Here is a 20649-nt window from a genome sequence, read left to right on the forward strand (position 1 = left end):
AACCCGGCCACCCATCGACAGTAATGAGCCCCTGAAAATCAGGACAGTGTCGTTTTTGAACCCACCCCACCTTGCGTAAACATGCTGGCAATGGTTAAGACCAGCTTTCATTTGCCCCACGTCTTGGTTGGAATGATGTGGACTGCCTGGTGGGCATAAATACTGCTTGTACATTACACTGCGACGACAATTTAACCCTATTGGCTGTGCTCTGAACCGACACCGATGGGGACATCTCCATTATCACTTTGGGGACTAACTAACAAGTAGTCTTTTATTTTTATTTCATTTTTCTGAAACCAAGGGAATATAACCAGAGGACTCTTGTTTTGCAACATGTATGAGAATGAGATATGATTAATAAATAAAAACATTTATTTAAGTTCTCAGGCTGTATTACTTGAAATTCTGCTATGGTTTTTGTTTTGATATAAACCAGAAAAAGAGTGTCAGCCTTTGATTGATACACAAAAACATGAAAAAAACTTCACTGCAAAGACAATTTCAGAGATACTATGATTTCACTGCAAAGTAGTAAACGTTTCCTATGGTTTAATCATTTATGGCATATGGTGACATTGCGAAGTCCAATAGTAGGAACTCAGCCCGATTAGACCAGCGCAAGCCACCCCACTTTGCAGGAACTCATTAAGACCATTCTGGACATTCAACACCGTAATTTCTGAACCATTTTAATATTAAGTGGCGAATGGGAATATGGGGTGGTTAATGGCTTGGATACAAGCGCAAGCATGCTCCCAAAGGGAATCAGTGATGACAGCCGACACTAACAAAAGATGAACCAAAAAGAAGACCTTTTAAAAATGGCGGTTCGTTTGAAAAACCGATTTACCCTCCTCACCTTCGATTTGGATAACATTATCATTACACAATGATGTTATATTTTTAAACTTTTTCCTTGAAATTGAGAAAGACTACTTTGAAAATAGAAATTAATGCCGACTAAAATCGGTTTAGGTAAACTTTTGTACTAATTTAGTGTATTAGATTGAGTTTTTCTTTTTAATATTATTGGGACAAAAAAACCCAAGTTTGGTGAGCATTTTAATGAATTTTTTTCAACAATGTGCGAAAACTGTGGAGCTCTCGGGGTTTGTCGGATTTAAATACTCATGAAACATCTTAGAAAAAAAAAAAGAAACAGTTGTCTTTGTCCTTTTTAGCTAATTCAGTTGAAAAGATGCATTTTATAACGGCGAGAACAAATATGATTTTAAGGTCCCACCTAAGGTTAAAATACATGGGATACGATGAAACCATTCTGTGAGGCAACAATGCCCGGTGTTGCCCTGGTTTGTTCATGTAAACCTTATATAAATGATAGGATCAGCAATTGTCCATGGACATGATGAACACATAAGGATTTGTTTACCTAAAACAAATATCATGTCAGAACTATGACATGTATAAAAGGTATGGTATATTTGCTACAATAATATAACTGTGGCTGATTTAGTTATTAGACAAACATCAAGGAAGAAAGATACTGTGTGTATAAATAACTGCACAGATAATTTATGGATCCCCTTCAACGCCGGTTTGCTTCATTTTCTATCGGCGATGAGGTAAAGATCTAAATTGAGTGATTTTGGTGACAAACGACCGAGCAGTCCACATATTTTGTATTTTACGAAACCTGAATAATTCGAAATAATCAAATACCTCTCATGGCTTTTAACCTTCATCCATCATTACAATAGCTTCATCATTTTCAAGCGTTCTTCGTGCTCTGGATCAAGTTTAGGTGGAGTATAAGAGCCATGGAGGTCCTCTACTATGTACTCCTGCAAAAGACCAATGTGAGATTTACTCAACAATGAGTAATTATAGGAATCAAGATACAATTACAAGGGTATTCTCTCCATCTTTACCTTAGTAAGTTCCCTCTTTGTAAGAATGTGGTAGTGTTTCTGCCAGATTCGCTGAATTGCCATTGTGGCAGCAAGCAAACCATAAGCTATCCCCAGAATGACAAAGATTACAACAAAAACCACGAGCAGTGCAAAGCAAGCTTCCATGGAAGCAGGAAAACAATCTAAGACACCCCAACCATAACAGCAATTCTGGCATCCAGCCATCCGTGCATCATTGCTGTTGAAGGAGGTGCAATGTACTATGAGCCCAAAAAATCCAAGCAAGACAAAGAAGGCCAGCACACCTATAAAGCAAAGAGTTTATCACGTTACTGCGGTTGAAATTAGCATATGCTGCTAAAATTAGTCATTCAGCGCTATAAAAGCACAAAGGAACATTTGATGAGGTTCATGCAGAAAATCAGGGAAAGCTTACCAATGCAATAATAAAATGGTATAGGATGTTTCGATAGCATGCGATCCCAACCATCACTGAATGAATTTCGAAAAGCACCATCTTTGTCCATAACATATGCAAAGCCTCCTATTGCTGCAATTACCTGAAGAATAGATACTTGTTATAAGATAATCATCTCAAAGCAAATGAGGCAGTGATCTCAATCAGACAGGTTCAAGTTTTCAATCTTCTGACTCCTCAATAACTAATACAAAGAGTGGGATAAAATTAGTTTTTTGACCTCTTTCTCCCTTCCATGCCCTGCCTTGATTTTGACTTTGTTTTTTCCATCAATAGGAAGGCAAAACAATGAAACTTGAGGGGTTAAGGTATTTTTAAAATAACCTATTGAGGATTGACAACATGCTGGCAGCAAAAAGTCCGAAATGCAATCACTGCACTACTTTAACCAATATGGAACATCAAACAAAGCATAAAAAATGGAAGCCAAAATCAAATTAAAGATAGCGCTTTGTAATCTACAAAAAGAGTAAAAAGATGGAGGGCCTTCTGCAAGTAGTCACTACCTTAACCCAAGAATTAATCAACATATACACAGATTTTAAAAAAATCAATGAATGTGAAGAAGAGGAGTATAGTTAATTAACAGGTATGCAATAACCATCTAAGCCTGTTCAATGTAGGGCAGAAGACTTAGAAGACTTACAGTTTGTACTGCCAAGAACACAAGAAAGACATCTCTTGCCACGAAAATTCTGAATTTTAATTTACGCCAAGAGTTGTCCTCGAATAATTCAACTCGAAGGTGAAACCGAGCCTTGCAAGTTGTACAATGAGAGAAGGAAAATCCTTCCTATCAAAGAATTAGATCAATCACAAGGTATTAACACACAAATTTCACAAAGAAACTAGCAGCCTTCCCATGCTGTTGCAGAAACAAGATTAATTTACCTTTACCGATCGCCAATGATCAAGGCAAGCACGATGAACGAACTGCTGAGTGCCTTTGCACATGCATGGAGATATCAGTTCATCATCTATGAGAACGAAACAACCATTAGCACAAGGTTCAGGTGCGGATAACAATCATATAAGTACAACAGGGAATATGAGTCGAAAAATATCAATGTTGATACGGGTTTCCGTATCCTGAACACAATATAAAACAACTTTATGATAATGTGCACAAACTTAAGCTGAAACACGAAAAATCGACAATTAACATTTTAAGAAACAAAATCAAATGAGAGGAGAAAAATTACCTTCTTCGCCATCGCACTCGAGGCAAATACGACAACAAGGAGCAGAAACATTCTCAATATCTTCATTCCTAATCTCAGCCAAACTGACCGGCGACGACGAATCGACCGGGTTTTCTAAAAGAGGATCAGAGTCAGTAAGGTTTCTTTCATCTGCTGATTCTAGTTGCAATTCCCCCGTCATTGATCGGAATAAATAAAATCACAGCAAAATATCAATAACCAAACTTTAAAAACAACAAAGCGATCATAAAATTCTGATGCTTTAATCCCGAAAACAAACAGAGAGAGTGAAAGGATAAAGAATTCGAGTCTTTGAGTCAACAAAAAGTAGAGAATTTTCCGAATGAAAATTGGGCTAAAACGTAATTAAATTATGCATTATTTCATAGAGTCAAATTAGGTTGGATTGATAAATTATTATATTTTAGGGTAATTTCACTAATTTATTTTCATGTTTATGTTTTAATCACTCAATGTCAAAATTAAAAAAATGGTTATTAAATTATTTGAATGTTTTTATTTAAGTCACTATGCTCTTAAATTTTTTATTTTTTTAAAAATTCAGCTAGAGAATTTCAAGCGACAATTTGATGATTGATACGGATGAATGGTACCCATTAACGAGTAGAATAACTTACCGTAGGTCTAAGTAAATATGACAGTTAGTATCGAAGATCGAAGAAAAAGATTGCTTAGAATTTAATTTGCATGTTCGTGACTTTCAAAATTGTTTCATAAAAAACAAATTATAGAAGAGAAGCGAAATAAAAGCTTTCGATTGGTGTAGGGATGCAAGTGGAGAAAGCCATACAAAAGCAATTTTAATAGCTCAATAAGTTAAATGAAAACTTTCGAATAGTTCGGTGGCTATTTTATATTTTTTTAAAGTTAAATGACTAAAACATAAATTTAAGGGTAAATTATCAAAATAGTCACTTTTGTTTTCCTTAGGTGACATTTTGGTCACTTTTGTTTGAAATGTTACGTTTTAGCCACTTATAATACCGTTTTGTTACACTTTGATCACTAAGTCATTAATTGTCGTTAACGGTGTAACGGTAAGTTGACATGTTAAATCATTATTTCAAACGAAAATTTTAAATTGAATTATATAATTAGTCTCTATATTTTTTTGAGCAATTTTTATTTTTATGTTCTTTTAACTTTTTTTTTCATTCTCTTCTCATTTCCTCTCTGTTTTCTTCCCTTCTCCTTTTTTTTTTTTTTTTATCTGAGTTGTTCTATGTTTTTCATTTCTTTTAACATAACTTTATTATGTTTCTGAAACAAGAAAAGGGGAAAGCTAAAACCAAAATAAAATTTGTCTCGCACATTCTCACCTCACAGTTACAAACCCTTATCATCCACTGCCGCTTTGATGGACCAATTCGGATCTCTGAATGATCTAGTCCACAAGCTCACCCCACTCGAAGACCTCGCTAGCGTGACTTATGACAATCCACTCTCAACAAAGTTTCCTGAGTCCATTCTCGAAACCTCCTAACCAACTCCCATGACAACCTTATCTACCTTACCTACAACATTCTCGCCCTCTTAAAACTACGTTGTTTCATAGATTCTTCAAACAAGCTCAATACTCTCAATGACTAAAACGACCACCATACAAAACTTACCCTCAATTTTATCCAAACCAATTTTATTCCATGCTCTCTTTCTCTCTTTGGTTCATCCATGCTTGGCTTCCAATCAAGCTTGCTTGAAAATATCCAAGAAAGTTTAGATCAATTTTATCGTTTGTTTAATTTTGTTTGTCAAAAAATAAAATAAAATAAAATGAATAATTTACACGATTCTGCCAAAATTTGGAAAAGGAAAACAATTTGTTTTGAATATAAAAAAATCAATTTATGTTTAGAGTTGATTAAGGATATGGTTTTTTTATATTGATTAGTTATATCTAGTTTTAGTTTCAAAATTAGGTTATATTTAAATCGAGATTTGATTAAGAATGATTGATATTCGGTTTTAAATGAAATTCAATTTAGGAATCATGTGAAAGAAACAATGACTTGGTGTAATTGGTTGGCAAAGATTATACATTTGTAGTGAAGAATATGAGAAGAGTGAAAAATAAGAGAATGAAAAAACATAAATAAAAAGAAAAAAATAAAAGTATAAGGACTAGTTGTGCAATTTGACTTAAAATTTTAGTCTGATATGATGAAATAACGGGTCATGTCAGATTGTCGTTACACCATTAACAAGAGTTAATAACTCAGTAACCAAAATGTAACGAAACGATAACATAAGTAACTAAAATGTACCCTAAATTAATAGTTTACCCTAAATTTAATAATAGTTTAGTGACATTACCGGTAATTTATGGTATATTTTATTACTTACAACTTTCAAGGACAAAAATATATATAATATTTTAAAAAATACCTGGATCTTTGTTTGAACAATTTCGGCCCACCCTTAAAACTGGTTTTCGGCCCATATTTCTATTATCAGCAGAGCAACTATGGATATGAAAAAAAATATTGGGTAAGAAGAAAACAATGGAAAGGATTTAAAATCAAATTAATGTTTAAATTATAAAATAAATATTTTAATTTTAAAGAAATCATCATTCTTGAAGACTAAAGAATTTCAGAGCAAGGGAACAATATAAAATTACAAAATTTTTGAGTAAGAGGACACTTAAAAATCAAACTGAGGTATTTATTCAACAACTATTGCTATAATTGGTTTCTTTGATGAAGATGGTCATTCTTCTTTTCTTTTTCTTTATATTAATCTCATTATAAGTTTTTATTATATTTATTCTTTTTGATACAATACTTAAAATTATCTACAGTCTCTCATTAACTCTTAAATAGGAAGATAATGCACTTCAACGCACTCGAACCCATGACTTCCAACATTGGCAACAATGTCGATGTCAATCAAGTTAAGGCTCAATCGATTAGAATAGTGAACGTTGAAAAAATTGATGGTTAATTTTTTATAAAGAAAAATAGGGATAATGAAAAACAATTAATAAAAGAATAGAAAATAAGCAATTCAAAAAGTAAGAGACTAAATTTGAAGAAAAAAAAGTAAAAGGGCTGAATCTGCACACATCAATAAGCAGAGGGAGTAGCTTTAAAACTTCTAGAAATGAAAACTTTTCAAAACTCAAAAGAGAAAATTTCTGGGAAGTGCGAGAATGGTCCCTATTTAAAAATTATGTCCCCTTTGAATACGATTTGACGTCGTTTAACTTTATTTAAAGTCGTCGGGTTGGGTTTTGGAAAGACACATATCCTCTTACTCTTCATCTTCCTACGCTTTCCACATTTGACGGGATATTTTTGTATGTTCAGTATTTCATACCAACTATGAATTTTAAATTAAGAAAGTGGTTAAACGAAGATTATTATTTACAATTGATTTTGGCTCACAGATGTATAGTAAATAGTAGCAGCTGGTATCTTACAACTGTCATGGAATTGGGGAGACTAAAAAGACTTTTATAAGGCACACCACCAATTGGAAATTTCAAATTAAAGAAACTAAATTGCAATTTGTCGTGTTTCGTATAATTTCTAAAATCAAATCTCAATTACAGGCTGTGGAAATGAATTCTATAATTCATAAATGCTTTAATGTTATGTTTTTAAATAGAAATTTGGACTTAAATTTCATTTCTTATATTGTATACAATAAAATTAGTTAGGATTTCATCACTATCCATGCATTTTAAAATAATAATAATAATAATAGCAACGGTAAATTCACATACTTTTATTACACATCTATAATTTTTTATTAAACGTGGTTATTTACGTCGGGTCTTGAAGTTTCATTATTCGTAGTTGTCATGGGTGGGTTTTAATCCATTTAGTTTAATTTATCGGCTTTAGTCTAGATTATACCAATTCTCACTCTGTGATTACTCCTATAATTTATTTGTGTTATATTGTTTTAATACTTGAAATTATTCAAATGCATTTTATATTATACTTTAATTGTACTATATGAAAATTGAGATACAAAAAAATATTAATCTATCAAATTAAAAATTAAAAGAAATTCATTAAATATTTAAATCCTTCTAATGAAATTAAAAATAACAATATAATAGCAGATCAAAACACAAGACAAACCTAACTAAATGTTAATTGCTGTTTTTAAGGAGAAAATGCATGCATTAATCTGTTAATTTGAAGTGAATGTGAATCCAGTGGGACAAACGGGTCCAATTTGCATACTTTTTAAAACTTTTTCTCTATAAAAAAAATCGATGCATGCATGAATTCCTCTACTTTAATTGCTGTTACTGTCGGAAACATGTTTTAAATGAACCAGTTTTGGGTTTAGATGATAAAGGAAGACAAATCAAAACTCGTTTATTATTGTTACAAAGAGCATACAAACAGAATCGACGTAGCAAATTGAATAGAAATCAAATGGCACATAGTTTCATTAATTAATAATTACCACCTAAATGATAACCAAAAAAAGATATTCCTTTTTCCGATTAATATTTTATAAAGAATTTTATATTAAAAGAATTTTTATTAAAAATAAATAAATTGACGATTATAGATTAAATTCATTCAATTGCAATGATGACTCATTAAATAATTAAATAGTGACACATGATATGCTACATATACATATAGTTTGCATTTACATATAAATATCAATTTTCTATAGTAGGAATTTTTAATAGATTAATTTATGAAGTGTTACTTTTACCATATAGGTTTCTTCTTCCTTTAGCTACCTTCAGTACGCAGGGCGCCATGTAAGAGACTTAGACCCTGCAAATGAAGAAGCAAAAGAGCTTAGAACTTGGAAATATGGGGAAAACGGGAAACAATTAACAATTAATGAGTAAATATCATATTAAGGAGATGATGGAATTACTGTTGAAATTCTATGTTGATGGAATTAACAGCTATATTAGTGATCCCACCAAAAGCTGTCTCGGATAAGACGATGGTGGTTGATTGAGTCGAAGGAGGAGACTGTGCAGTGGGAGCATAATCAACAATCTTGACTTGGATCGTCTGGTCCTCAACACAAGTCCCAGGCTGCGAAGCACTGATGCACCGTACCAGGTATTGCCTGCCGCACGATGCTCCATTGTCCCATATCCCATCTCCAGCTGCTGCGAACAAATTGCTCGATGGGAACTGGGTTTGATCGTCACCATAACACGCCGTCGCTGCACATATAGCAGTCGAGTTATTACTTTTCAGAGCTTAAATTATATGCTGCTCTTGTGGAAAGGATCAAGTATACTCACGTAAATATGGTGGGCTGTACTGGGCAGCAGTGCCAACATCGGCATAAGAGAAATAGACAAGCTGGGAAAGAATGAGGAGACATGAAACAAGTTGAAAAACTGGCCATTGCTGGGTCTGCATCTTTGTAAACTAAAGATGGATATGAAAGGAAAAAAAAAAGGATAAGTTCTTTCCTGCCGTTGGCGACAATGAAGCCTAAAAATCGTATTTCGTATAATATAATATTTACCCCTTTTAAGTCAACTTCGTAAATATAAGTATTTGGATTAATTCAAACTCGGGATTGGAATCTAAATTGGTACCAAGTTTAATTTTTTTAATTAAGTCCTCAAGGTTCTATTAACCTAATTATCAGCTTAACATTATATGGTAGCTCAAAATTGATGAAGAATCAAATCTTAAATACATTGGTATCTATTGTATGCACAAATTGAATATGACATGTTTAAAAATAATCTTTAATTTAAATGATATTATAAATGTACTCCAAGTCATATTCGAATTAAAATTTTCAGTCCAAACTAAAATCTAGAATAAGAGAAGAACTTAATCGGAAATTTAAATCATAATTTTGGGACATTATGGAATTAATCTTGAGTTTTGTAAAGGGAAAAGTTAGTTGGAATTTGGCTCTAAGTGAAATATTATACGAGAAAGCAACCGCCGAGCTATTGTTTGAGAGGTTTATAGATGGGCTTGAATTGTCAGACCCTAGTAAGTTTATAGAATTTTTTAGGAATCTGACTCTATAAATTTAAAAAATTATGAAAATAAATCAACTTCAAGATTAATTATGGGAATGACCTTATTTCTACAGTGGAGTTAGGTACTGTCACTTTTCTAAGCGACACCACCCTAAAAATCCCTCCCCCCAAAAATAATTTTTTGGTACCTCTTAACAAATTGGTAGCACCAGACTGAAGCGTGTAGAGGCAAAATGTTCGGGGACCTGATGACGTAATTATCTTTTTTAGATTGGTTGAAAAAAAAATGCCCCATAAGAATACCACGACACTAATTAAACTTTTAATCTATTTGCATGTTAGGTCTATACCTTCTTGAAATTAAATTTAAATAGCCTTTAAAAGATATAAGAATAACAAAAATAAACCATTCTCATTTTTTTTATTTTTTAAAAATGATAAACTTAAAAAATTATATAAAATACTTACTTAAATTACCCAAATATATCCCTCAAAAAACTTCCTCAAGTTTATCTAGAGCTGCTCATGGGCCGGGCGGCCCGGCCCGGCCCGATGGCCCGCCCGAAATATGAGAGGGTTTGAGTAAAAATATAGGCCCGAAATATGGGCTTGGGCAAAAAAATGAGGCCCGATTAAAAAACAGGCCGGGCCTCGGGCACCACTTTTTTGGCCCGGGCTCGGCCCGGCCCGAATATAATAAATATATTTATTTTTTAATTTTAAAATACTTTTAGAATACTTTTTTCAAATTTTTTTAATTTTAAAATATTTTTAAAATACTTTTTAAAAATTTTTTAATTTTAAAATATTTTTAAAATACTTTTTTTAATTTTTAAAATAAATTTTTGGTATTTATTTAAAAAACGGGCCGGGCCAGGCTCGGGCTTATGAAATTTTTCCCGGGCCAGGCCTGGGCAAAATTTCAGGCCCATATTTCGGGCCCGGGCCTAGGACCCGAGACAAAATTTTTTCTGAGCCCAGCCCGGCCCATGAGCACCTCTAAGTTTATCTAGATTTAAACATTTTCAATTTATTCCCTAACATATTTGAATTTAGATAATCTTGAGGAAAATTTTTGAGGGACATATTGAGTAATTTAAACAAAAATGAAAAAGAATTATTTTTATTATTCTTATATCTTTTAAGAGTTATTTAAATTTAATTTAAAAAAAGGATAAACCTAACATGTAAATAAACCAAAAGTTTAATTAGTGCAACAATAACCAATCTATTTCATCAAAGTTAGGTGTCGCCAATTTGCAAGGTAGCACAGGCAGTGCTACCTCAAAAAGTGATGATCATTCTCATAATTAATCTTAAAGTTGAATCATTTTTATGATTTTTTAAATTTATAGGTCAGATTCGTAAAATAAAAACCAACTTATCACGCGGAATCACATGAAGATTATTTTGCTTTTTAAGGGCAGGCAGGACCTTTCAGGAAAATGAAGTAAAACGATTTTGATAGGCCTAATTAATACCCCGAAAAAGACAACAAATTATCGTAAAGGGTAAGAGTTTTGGGTGGAAATCGGTTTACCTCATGACAAAGAAAGCCAAGTGTGGAAGAGTCGTATGTATTTAAATATTATATTTATTATCCACCAACCTAATAACTAATAGTTTCGACTTTTCAATCACAGCAATGAATGCGGTTGTCTTGACTTGAGAATATAATAGCTCTGGGGGGTGGGTTTTGACTTTTGACCATTGACCCAATTATTGTCACCTGTTCATAAAGTAACTATTTTAGAAGCAGTTTCAGTTTTGCCAATGACACTCTCATGAATCCAAAACTTAGCAAATATGATTTCATAAAATGTCCTCTTACCTTGTCTAGAAAAGTAGACGTGTGTAGTACCAGCCAGGCAAATAATATAATATTCTATACATTGTTCATATATTAAATCGGGTTTCCATGTTTGAATTTACCCCAAAAACCGCGAAAGCACAATAAATAATAAAACATAATCACTTCCATAGCTTCCGTAAGGACATGTTTTTCTCGCTCTCCTTCTTCATTACTTTCGCCACCGCCATCTCGAAATCTTCTTGTGTTACGTGGACTCTCCTTTCCCTCAAAGCAAACATTCCTGATTCCGTGCACACAGCCTGCAAAAAAACGGAATAGAGTTTTTCACAAATTAGCACAAACACAAACCAGTTAAGAATCACAAGCCTAAGGCCTTGAGTCTGATTATCCAACTTATGTACTAATAAATCATCTCTCTATGCGGTTTGGGAGTTGGGGTTAGGGAAGGAGATAGGAAACTAGAAGAAAAGATGCTATTCACAGCTTGCCAACCATATTCTGAATGGAAGCAAGATGTCTGCATATCCAGAAGCACATCTTATTATCTGAAAACATACCTTAAGCTCTGCACCAGAAGCACCGTTCATCTTCTCAGCAATCTTCTTTAGATCAATCCCTCTCATCAAATTCATTCTTCTAGAATGTATTTTTAAGATGTCGAAACGAGACTGCATATAATTGAACAGACAATATAAGTACCTAAAGAGACATAAGATGCATTCCAGAAATAAGAGAAATTCTGGTACACCCGTAGAAGCAAACACTGCTACTATGGGACTGCTCTATTCACTGCATATTTTTCATAATACCCAGAACGGGTTGAGAAAAAAAAGACCAGGGCAAAAGAACCAGAACAAGTACGTTACTGAAAAAATTTGGCTATCTAATGTGGTTCAAAATGACAGAAGTTTCTATTGTGTAGTGGTAGCGCATTAAAGCAGCAGTAGCACATGAAAGATAATTGTCACTTGGACTGTAAAGTGACACGGGTAAACTTCCAACACAGATATGCTCAATTTTTCAAAACTTTTCCATATATTTGGAGGGTTGCAGCTCCGTATTGATGTTGGATATGTATCAACTTCATTACTCAAACTCAGGTGCAAGTGACAGTTGCATGTATGCATCCAGCAAAGGTATGTTGAATTATTTTCAAAAGTTATGCATTTGGAGGATCAAACTACCCATGTCCATATATGGGTCAAATACAAGCGCTTCAAGAACAATGTAAGAGTTGAAGCAACACAGAATCAAAGATTCACCAAATTCTACTGTGCAAATTATTGTTTCTCCCGAGTGAGCGACACTGCACAGTAAGTTTATAGGACATGATTCTTATTTATTCTGAGGCTGCCACATAGCCACTGGAACAGAAGCCTGAGAACCCTACCAGTCAATCATGCATAATAAAGTTTATGAATTCGAAAAAGTGCAATATTTTAAGTTCAAACAAAATCCTTTCATGCCTTTTTTCTTTAAACATTCTATAAGAACAAAGTGGGATTCAGGGTGTGGCATTATATTAACCCTAACACAAATAAGATAGACAACAGTACTAAAATACTTGAAGGAACATAACAATGATGACATTAAATGGCAAGTACCTCCTCATTAGGATTTGGAAATTCAATCTTCCTGTCAATTCGTCCTGGCCTAAGAAGAGCTTGATCCAAGATATCGATCCGATTGGTGGCCATCAGAACCTATTATTCAATGCAGAAAAGCAGGTAAGGAAACAATAAAATAAATTATGCAGACTATAAGGTGGTCTTGCTATTTCATTGAATGTTTATTTCTGTCAAGTAATTAATACCTTGATCTTGTTAGATGCTTCAAATCCATCAAGCTGGTTGAGAAGCTCCAACATTGTTCTCTGCACCTCACTGTCGCCATTGCCACTTCCAGATTCCATTCGAGCGGACCCAATGCTGTCTATCTCATCCATAAATATGATCGACGGAGCGTGCTCCCTGGAGAAGGGAGGAGAAAAACAGAGGAGGGAACTACTTTAAGTGCAAAAATAATACAAAACAAAGGTACAACAGTGTGACAGATAATCAGACAGAAGCGCTTTACTTTGTGGTCCAGATAACAAGTTACTAAGACATTTAGGGAAAAAAAGGTTCCTTCTCTTCAAACTCAAAATTAAAAGGGATTTAAAATTAAAATTTATATATCACAGATATTTAAAAAGAGTTTTACTTAGCTAGTATATAATATGTTTTGCCCGGATAACAAGCAAGGAAGAAGAGCAACCTGGCCATAACGAAAAGTTCTCTAACCATTCGAGAGCCCTCTCCAATGTATTTCTGAACTAATTCAGAACCGGAAACCCTGATAAAAGTGCAATCAGTATGATGGGCCACAGCTCTAGCCAATAGAGTTTTTCCTGTACCCGGTGGTCCATACAACAGAACACCCTATAATTTATGACAGGGCAAGTGTTAGTCTTACAATGCAATAATATGAGAAACAAATTGAGAAAATGCTATAACTTGGAAGTATGCTAGTACCTTTGGCTGAGCTATTCCAAGACTTTCAAACAATTCAGGGTGTTTAATTGGAAGTTCTATAACCTGCAAATTTTACACCATCCACATTGCAGGTGTAAAAAATTGAACCAATTCGGTTATAATGGAGAACCATAAGAGATAAAGTAAAACAAAGAAAGCGGTAAGGCAAATATGATCAAAATAAGGAAGTGAGAGAGAAACCTCTTTTATCTCTTTAATTTGTTGGTCAAGACCACCAATCATGTCATACGTAGAATCTGGTACTTTTTCAACTTTCATAAGATTAACCAAGGGATCTACTTTGCTCGGTAAGATCAGATGGAGAACATAGCTGTCATTGCGAAGAGCAACTCTAGTGGATGGTGTGATTTTTGTGATATCAATATTCTTATCAATATCGACAACATATTTTCCTTCTGGATGAACCTATACAAGAAATTACAAAAGAGTAAAGAGTAAGAATGAAACATGAAATCCAGAAAAGACATCATGGATTACAGAATAAGAAAATGATTACAGTTTTAAAATCTTATGCTGATACCAAGTTCGTAGTCTGCAAGAATATGTTATTCCCATTTTAATGACAAAGAGAGAGCTTGGAAGGATCACATACCTTGACTAAGACCTTGTTTTTACCCATAACTTTCACAACCTCACCAACATAGGATCCAGGTTCCTGAAGCAGCTGCAGTTCCTCTCTAAGCATTCTCACTGACCGATAAGCAAATATAGTAAGTAATTATGCAAGAAATAGACTAAAAGAATGCACCAGAATAAAGAAAACGTTCTCTTGAAAAAGCATCTCTTCCCCTGATCAAGAAAAAAAAAAATCTTGTTCCCTAACCATAAACAGAAGTCCCCTAACAGTATTGCCAGATGTACCAGACTATCAAACTAAAAATGCAATGATGTCCAAATAGGCCCATCCCCCTTCCAATCAGAACAATTCTAAACAGGTAAACAACAAGCAAATGGGCAATAAGAATATAATGTTACTACACAGCTTCAGTAATCAACTATACGAGCATCCCATTTTAAACCCCACACAATTTCCATCCATACAGAAAAAAAATGGCCTTTCTAAGCTCAACCAATAATTTGCATAAATTTCCATTATCTTTCAGTTAAGACTTCTCCAGATGGAGTTGAATTAGAATACACAAAGTTCCCAATTATCCCCATTGCAGCAACTAAGTTATTATCAGATCTAGCACAAAGTCATATAAACCAGCGAGATCAATATAATCCTTTTTGTTGCACTGCTTTTTTTTTTTTAATCAACAAATAGAATCCAATTCTCAATGTAACTAGCAGATGCGTTCACCGCCTTAAACTCTAGAAATTAGTAAACAATAATCTTCTTCTTAACAACCTTTATTCAAATATCACTATTTTCTCACAGATCAAAATAACAAGGTAACGACTTCTAAAAATGAACCAAAACCCTAATCCCAAATTAGCAATCGAAATCAACCCATAATTAAATAATATGACAATAAATAGAGGTAAACGAAATAGATAATGGTTAGAGAACCTCGGGAATTGAGCTCGTTGCGTTGGGCTTCAAGACGGTTGAGATTGTGGGTTTTTTGGCGGAGGTTGAGCTGAAGCTCGTGGATGTGTTGGATATAGTATTGCCGGAGCCCTTCCCCTTGCTTGGCGCCGCTCTTGGCGGTGCATATCTCTTCCGCCGATGCCGCTTGCTTCCTCTCGATATCCACCGTCGCCATTGAGTATTGATGCTTCTTAGTTATTTCTTTTGTACTGTACTACAAATCCCGGGGATTTTGAAGAAAGGGGTCGCGGAATTCCGAATAAAAACAAATTCAATTTTGGGTTTATATACACGAAGTCTCTCTCAGTGTTCGCGGAATTCATGGGCTTTGTGGCGGTGATGATAAATGAGCTGGGCCTATTTTTATTATATGTTTTCGTTATCATTAGAAAACATTATCTTCTTATCTATATTTTTTCACACTTGTGCCAAACTCTATCGTTGAACAAAAAACTTGTGCCAATTTATAATTAGATGATATATTTTCTGGGATTGGGCTAGAAAATTTAACAAATCTTATTGGGCTAAGCTCTATCTGCCTTCAAACTCACTTTAAAGTGAAAAAACGTGAAGTCAAGCGAGCCTTTGTGTATAAATAGAGAAGCATAGCAGGTTTTTCTTTGCGCCTAGCCCCCCCAAACTTTGTTTTTCATTGCTCTGTGCTTGACTCTAGATTTCTATAATCACAACTGAATTTTCTTATTTATTTTTCCTTTAAATTTTTCGCATAATCAAGTCATCATCTTGCTCAGAGTTCAGGGTTAGGAGGTGTGGACTAACGCGATCAAATCCCCCAATCCCACTAATTTTAGCGTCTTTCCCACCTGTATTAAACTACCGCCATTTCCATCTTTTTCACTACTGATCTCCTTTTCTCTCTGTATATTCTGATTCAGTATAGTACCCAAGAAAAAAAAAACAAGTTCAAGTTTTGTTTTCTAATCTTTGGGTTTGTGTAGATTTGTTAGAGATTTAAGGAATTTTCTTTCTTTCTTCTTATTTGTATTTTGATTTGTGAGTAAAGAAAAGAAAATGGATAAGAAAAAGATTGCTGTCCCACTTGTATGCCATGGCCATTCACGTCCCGTTGTGGATCTCTTTTACAGTCCCGTTACCCCTGATGGTTTTTTCCTCATCAGTGCCAGCAAAGGTAATTGCTATCTTTTTTCTGTGTACATGGAAATGGGGTTTTCATACTAGTAATCGATAATCTTAATTTGTTTGTTTTAATCTATTTGATTGATAAAGATTTCTTTTTAATGTAAATGGTGGGCAATAATTATTGATCTTGTGCTTAAAAAATGGGGTTTTAATTGTCTGGTTTAGATTCCAGTCCTATGCTGAGGAATGGTGAGACTGGAGATTGGATAGGAACCTTTGAAGGACACAAAGGTGCAGTTTGGAGTGTTTGCTTGGATACAAATGCCTTACGAGCTGCTTCCGCTTCTGCTGACTTTTCTGCGTATGTTATTTGATATTAATTACAATATGTTGTTATAATTTGAAAGTTATTTACTTATTTTTGTCAGACAGATTCTTAGCTATATATGCAGATTATGACTTTAATACCAATTTCTTGGAACACTGCAAGAGGTTTGCCTAAAATTCTCCATATATTTTAACACTAACAATTGAGAGACTTTATGTCAATGTAGCGTGCCCTATATGTTTTACTTGTGTTCTTTTGGCTGCTCTGTACATATTTTCCATTCCCTGTAGCTTTTTTGGTTCTCAGATAAAACATATTGTTGCTCCAAATAGACAATAATCTTAGTGAATGGTGCTATGCGCTATACAGCTGCTCATGCTTCAACTCTCTGCCGATAGTTTGTATGGAGTTATTTATCGATAACAGGTTGACATGTCTTGTGAAATGTCATTATATGCAGGAAAGTGTGGGATGCACTAACAGGTGATGTCTTGCACTCATTTGAACACAAGCATATAGTTCGAGCTTGTGCTTTTTCAGAGGTAAAGCTGGTGCTTTCTATCATTTTAAGCTTGGTTGTTAAACAGCTTTCTAGGTTACTTTGGCTCTCATTTTAACATGCGAAAAATAATTTCAATTTCTTCCAGCAAACCCTATTAATTCTTGTGAATAGCAAAGTCTGTTTCTAAACAGAAGCTATCTTTGCAACAATTTAGTAAGTTAGGTGGCTTCTCTCGATCTTTATTTTCATTGGTTGCCTTGAGAAAGAAACTTTTACCATGTTTCACTTTTGATGGCCTGTCAACTTGTAATGGATGGTTTCACATTTATCATAGTATTTTTTTTCTTTTGCTTTTTTTAGTAAGAAATTTATTACAAGATGTTGACTACCACATTAGAATTTTGTATTAGGTCTTTAACTTTCTGCCCAGCACTAAGGAAGCAATCTCTACCTTCTCTGCTGTTACAAATATAGGCAGGCAGAAATTCTTTCTGCCGATAAAGCCATAAGGGTTGATAGTTGGCATCATCATCTTGGCATGGAAAACCATAAGTACAGAAATTCTGAATTGACATGTTCTGTTTTGTCCGAATATGAATTCATAGTCATTGCAAAGCTAGTTAGTGCAATATTGTTAAATTAACAAATGCATTTATTGATAGGTAAACGAACTTGGTAATAAAAGTTTTCCACCCTTGTGTGTGGAAATTAGATCACATAGGGCCATTGAGGTCTCACCAAATATGGCAGCTCAATCATGGTTTTCGGGTGATCATCCCATACCAAACGCCACCATGTGGAACTGTTGGCCTTTTTGTACCCTGTATTTAATTATGGCCAAGTACACCTAGTTGTTAGTGTGTCTATTTTACGTTATGTTTCTTACTTCTAGATTTCATTAAAGATTTTCTAATCTGTTAGCAGGATACACACCTTCTATTGACTGGGGGAGTAGAGAAAGTCCTCCGTATTTATGACTTGAATCGCCCAGATGCTCCTCCAAGAGAAGTGGACAAATCTCCCGGTTCAGTCAGAACAGTTACATGGATGCATAGTGATCAGACAATATTAAGTTCTTGCACTGATATGGGAGGTGTCAGGTATTCATTTCCCTCCGTGTTTGGAGGTTCTTTAATGTAATTTTATGGTTTGTTGTTCATAAGTGCAAGCGTTTTGTTTACATTTTTATTGTTTACTATTGATTCATACCATTCTGTGGATGGCTGTTATCTTGTTCTAGAAATTGTAAATTATCACTCCCCCCCCCCTCCCGGTGGGGTACCGTGACACTTATTTGGAGGTTTTGAGATCAAAATCTACTGATGTATGAATATCAGTGAGGCAAGGGTTTTAAGTTTTCTAGTGCTTACCTTCTTGTTGTTATGATAGCTTTATACTTAGTTTAAAGATTTTTGTTAAATTGTGTGGCTTTTTACTGCTATTAATAAAATCCAGTCTAATGCTTGTCTTGGGTTTTTTGTGGCATCTCTCTCTCCTCCCTCCCTCCCTCCCTCCTATTACTGATTTTCTTTGTGACTGTACAGATTATGGGATGTAAGGAGTGGTAAAATAGTTCAAACACTAGAGACCAAGTCATCTGTGACCAGTGCGGAAGTGAGTCAAGATGGTCGATATATCACAACTGCTGATGGATCTACCGTTAAGTTCTGGGATGCCAACCAGTAAGTTCTGATTTTCGAGTCAGATTGGTCTATTTTGTGCTAGAATGTCTGCTTTTATTGATTACTAATCACCATAATCTATGCTTTATGCATTTACTCAGCTATGGGTTGGTAAAGAGCTACAACATGCCATGCACAGTTGAATCAGCTTCATTGGAACCGAAGTATGGAAATAAATTCGTTGCCGGAGGAGAGGATATGTGGGTTCGTGTTTTTGATTTCCACACTGGAGATGAGATAGGTATGTTCTCAGACATAAGTTGGACCGTGCTTTATGATTTAGTGTGCAGCATGTAATGACTGACTAACATCTGGTGTGCAGCATGTAACAAGGGTCACCATGGTCCTGTGCATTGCGTGCGGTTCTCACCTGGAGGAGAATCGTATGCCTCGGGTTCTGAGGATGGAACGATTAGAATATGGCTGACAGGCCCTTTGACTCATGATGGCACAGAACCATTTGCAGCAAATGGGTCGGTTGGAAAGGTGAAGGTAACTGCAGAAGACGTTTCACGCAAGATCGAGGGCTTTCAGATTGCAGAAGAGGGCAAGACCAAAGAGAAAGAAACAGGAAAGGAGTAACAATGGTGATGATTTCTAGCTTTATCTTCAGGGTCAATGCTTATTACCGCATTTATCCAAGATCTTCAAGACAGCTTTTTTTTAATCAGAGATAGAAGTAGACCGAACTGTATTTTGTATAATTTCTAGTCTTCTTGCTTTGAGCATACGTAGACCAAGTCCAATGGTTTTATAATAGATTTAATAAATGACATCTATAATTTTATGTTGCACTCTCCATTCTTGTCAATTTATCATATTGGTTTAGAAAGATATTCTAGAGTAGATTCATGGTAAAAGTATCATGAAGGTCTCTATAGTAGGAATTAGATTATATTTTATCTCTTTTACTAAAAACTACCAAATTAGTCTCTATATAGGGTTTTTTACAAAATTATTACAAAAAAATAAAAAATAACTAAAATGCTATCTTTTTTTTTATTTACCAAAATATTATAAATTTTTTTATTTACCAAAATATATCAAAAAATAAAAATAAAAACCTGCAAAAAAAAAACTTGAGGTGGCACCAAAGGTGCTAAAGTGATTGGCGGCACCAAATGTGCCAAAGAGATTGGCGGCACTGGATTAAAATGTAATTCTCTGCAGTTTCAAGGACTTGACATGCAAATTTATTATTTTAAATTTTTTGAAAGTGAATTGGTGTGCCTGTGGGTGTCAGCGCCAAAACTGAAACTTGGCTAATTACCTTTTAAGCCCTCCTTATTTATTATTTTCTTTTTATTCCCCTTCAACTCACTTTTTTATTTAATAAACAAGCCCTCAACCTATTTTTGTAGTTAAATAAGCTCTTAATATATGATTTTTACTCATAAAAGCCTTTTATTTTATTATTAAAGAAAATATATTTTACCTAAAGTAAAGCTATTTAAAAAGTATAAACTAATTCGCATTTTATGTATTATTTTGGTAATTTGATGAGAATAGTTTATTAAATAATAACTCTATTTTACTTTAATAAACTATTCTCATCAAATTACCAAAATTTATAATTAAGTGATAATTAAGCTACTTAGAATTCTAATTAAGTAATAATTCTATTTTACTTTAATAA

General features: G+C 34.2%; 4 protein-coding genes across 4 annotated transcripts; 1 reads left to right on the top strand and 3 right to left on the bottom strand.

Moving 5' to 3' along the window:
• Window positions 1-1370: 1370 nt before the first annotated feature.
• LOC105770995 (uncharacterized) lies at window positions 1371-3917 on the bottom strand. Its single transcript, XM_012592381.2, has 6 exons — window positions 3555-3917; window positions 3244-3329; window positions 2999-3145; window positions 2311-2434; window positions 1893-2179; window positions 1371-1805 (listed from the first exon to the last, which is right to left on the bottom strand). Exons 1-6 carry the CDS (start codon window positions 3733-3735, stop codon window positions 1713-1715), a joined length of 918 nt encoding a protein of 305 aa, XP_012447835.1. The 5' UTR covers window positions 3736-3917; the 3' UTR covers window positions 1371-1712.
• A 4185-nt stretch (window positions 3918-8102) lies between these two features.
• LOC105767940 (EG45-like domain containing protein) lies at window positions 8103-9023 on the bottom strand. Its single transcript, XM_012587546.2, has 3 exons — window positions 8815-9023; window positions 8433-8733; window positions 8103-8326 (listed from the first exon to the last, which is right to left on the bottom strand). The coding sequence occupies exons 1-3, from the start codon at window positions 8933-8935 to the stop codon at window positions 8320-8322; spliced, it is 429 nt and encodes a 142-aa protein (XP_012443000.1). The 5' UTR covers window positions 8936-9023; the 3' UTR covers window positions 8103-8319.
• A 2281-nt stretch (window positions 9024-11304) lies between these two features.
• LOC105767938 (26S proteasome regulatory subunit 8 homolog A) lies at window positions 11305-15672 on the bottom strand. The gene is made up of 9 exons (XM_012587544.2): window positions 15380-15672; window positions 14459-14556; window positions 14047-14271; window positions 13846-13908; window positions 13589-13752; window positions 13146-13302; window positions 12937-13035; window positions 11890-12000; window positions 11305-11631 (listed from the first exon to the last, which is right to left on the bottom strand). The coding sequence occupies exons 1-9, from the start codon at window positions 15573-15575 to the stop codon at window positions 11491-11493; spliced, it is 1254 nt and encodes a 417-aa protein (XP_012442998.1). The 5' UTR covers window positions 15576-15672; the 3' UTR covers window positions 11305-11490.
• Window positions 15673-16034: 362 nt separating this feature from the next.
• On the top strand, window positions 16035-19807 carry LOC105767939 (uncharacterized). The gene is made up of 7 exons (XM_012587545.2): window positions 16035-16550; window positions 16727-16862; window positions 17290-17371; window positions 18256-18431; window positions 18876-19013; window positions 19115-19254; window positions 19336-19807. Exons 1-7 carry the CDS (start codon window positions 16433-16435, stop codon window positions 19593-19595), a joined length of 1050 nt encoding a protein of 349 aa, XP_012442999.1. The 5' UTR covers window positions 16035-16432; the 3' UTR covers window positions 19596-19807.
• Window positions 19808-20649: the final 842 nt, after the last annotated feature.

The sequence above is a fragment of the Gossypium raimondii genome, chromosome 5 (assembly GCF_025698545.1).
Source record: "Gossypium raimondii isolate GPD5lz chromosome 5, ASM2569854v1, whole genome shotgun sequence".
Taxonomy (NCBI): domain Eukaryota; kingdom Viridiplantae; phylum Streptophyta; class Magnoliopsida; order Malvales; family Malvaceae; genus Gossypium; species Gossypium raimondii.

Bases quoted from the DNA above. Each gene is read 5' to 3' on its own strand.
- LOC105767938 (XM_012587544.2), bottom strand. From the start codon at position 15,575: ATGGCGACGGTGGATATCGAGAGGAAGCAAGCGGCATCGGCGGAAGAG. The intron at 14,557-15,379 runs GTTCTCTAACCA...CTTATCGGTCAG, and splicing joins CAACGAGCTCAATTCCCGAG to TGAGAATGCTTAGAGAGGAA. The intron at 13,753-13,845 runs GTACTAGCATAC...CATAAATTATAG, and splicing joins TTGGAATAGCTCAGCCAAAG to GGTGTTCTGTTGTATGGACC.
- LOC105770995 (XM_012592381.2), bottom strand. From the start codon at position 3,735: ATGACGGGGGAATTGCAACTAGAATCAGCAGATGAAAGAAACCTTACT. The intron at 2,435-2,998 runs GTAAGTCTTCTA...TCTATTCTTCAG, and splicing joins TGTTCTTGGCAGTACAAACT to GTAATTGCAGCAATAGGAGG. The intron at 1,806-1,892 runs GTAAAGATGGAG...GGTCTTTTGCAG, and splicing joins CAAAGAGGGAACTTACTAAG to GAGTACATAGTAGAGGACCT.
- LOC105767940 (XM_012587546.2), bottom strand. From the start codon at position 8,935: ATGCAGACCCAGCAATGGCCAGTTTTTCAACTTGTTTCATGTCTCCTC. The intron at 8,734-8,814 runs GTGAGTATACTT...CTATATGTGCAG, and splicing joins GTACAGCCCACCATATTTAC to CGACGGCGTGTTATGGTGAC.
- LOC105767939 (XM_012587545.2), top strand. From the start codon at position 16,433: ATGGATAAGAAAAAGATTGCTGTCCCACTTGTATGCCATGGCCATTCA. The intron at 17,372-18,255 runs GTAAAGCTGGTG...ATCTGTTAGCAG, and splicing joins GAGCTTGTGCTTTTTCAGAG to GATACACACCTTCTATTGAC. The intron at 19,014-19,114 runs GTAAGTTCTGAT...GCATTTACTCAG, and splicing joins AAGTTCTGGGATGCCAACCA to CTATGGGTTGGTAAAGAGCT.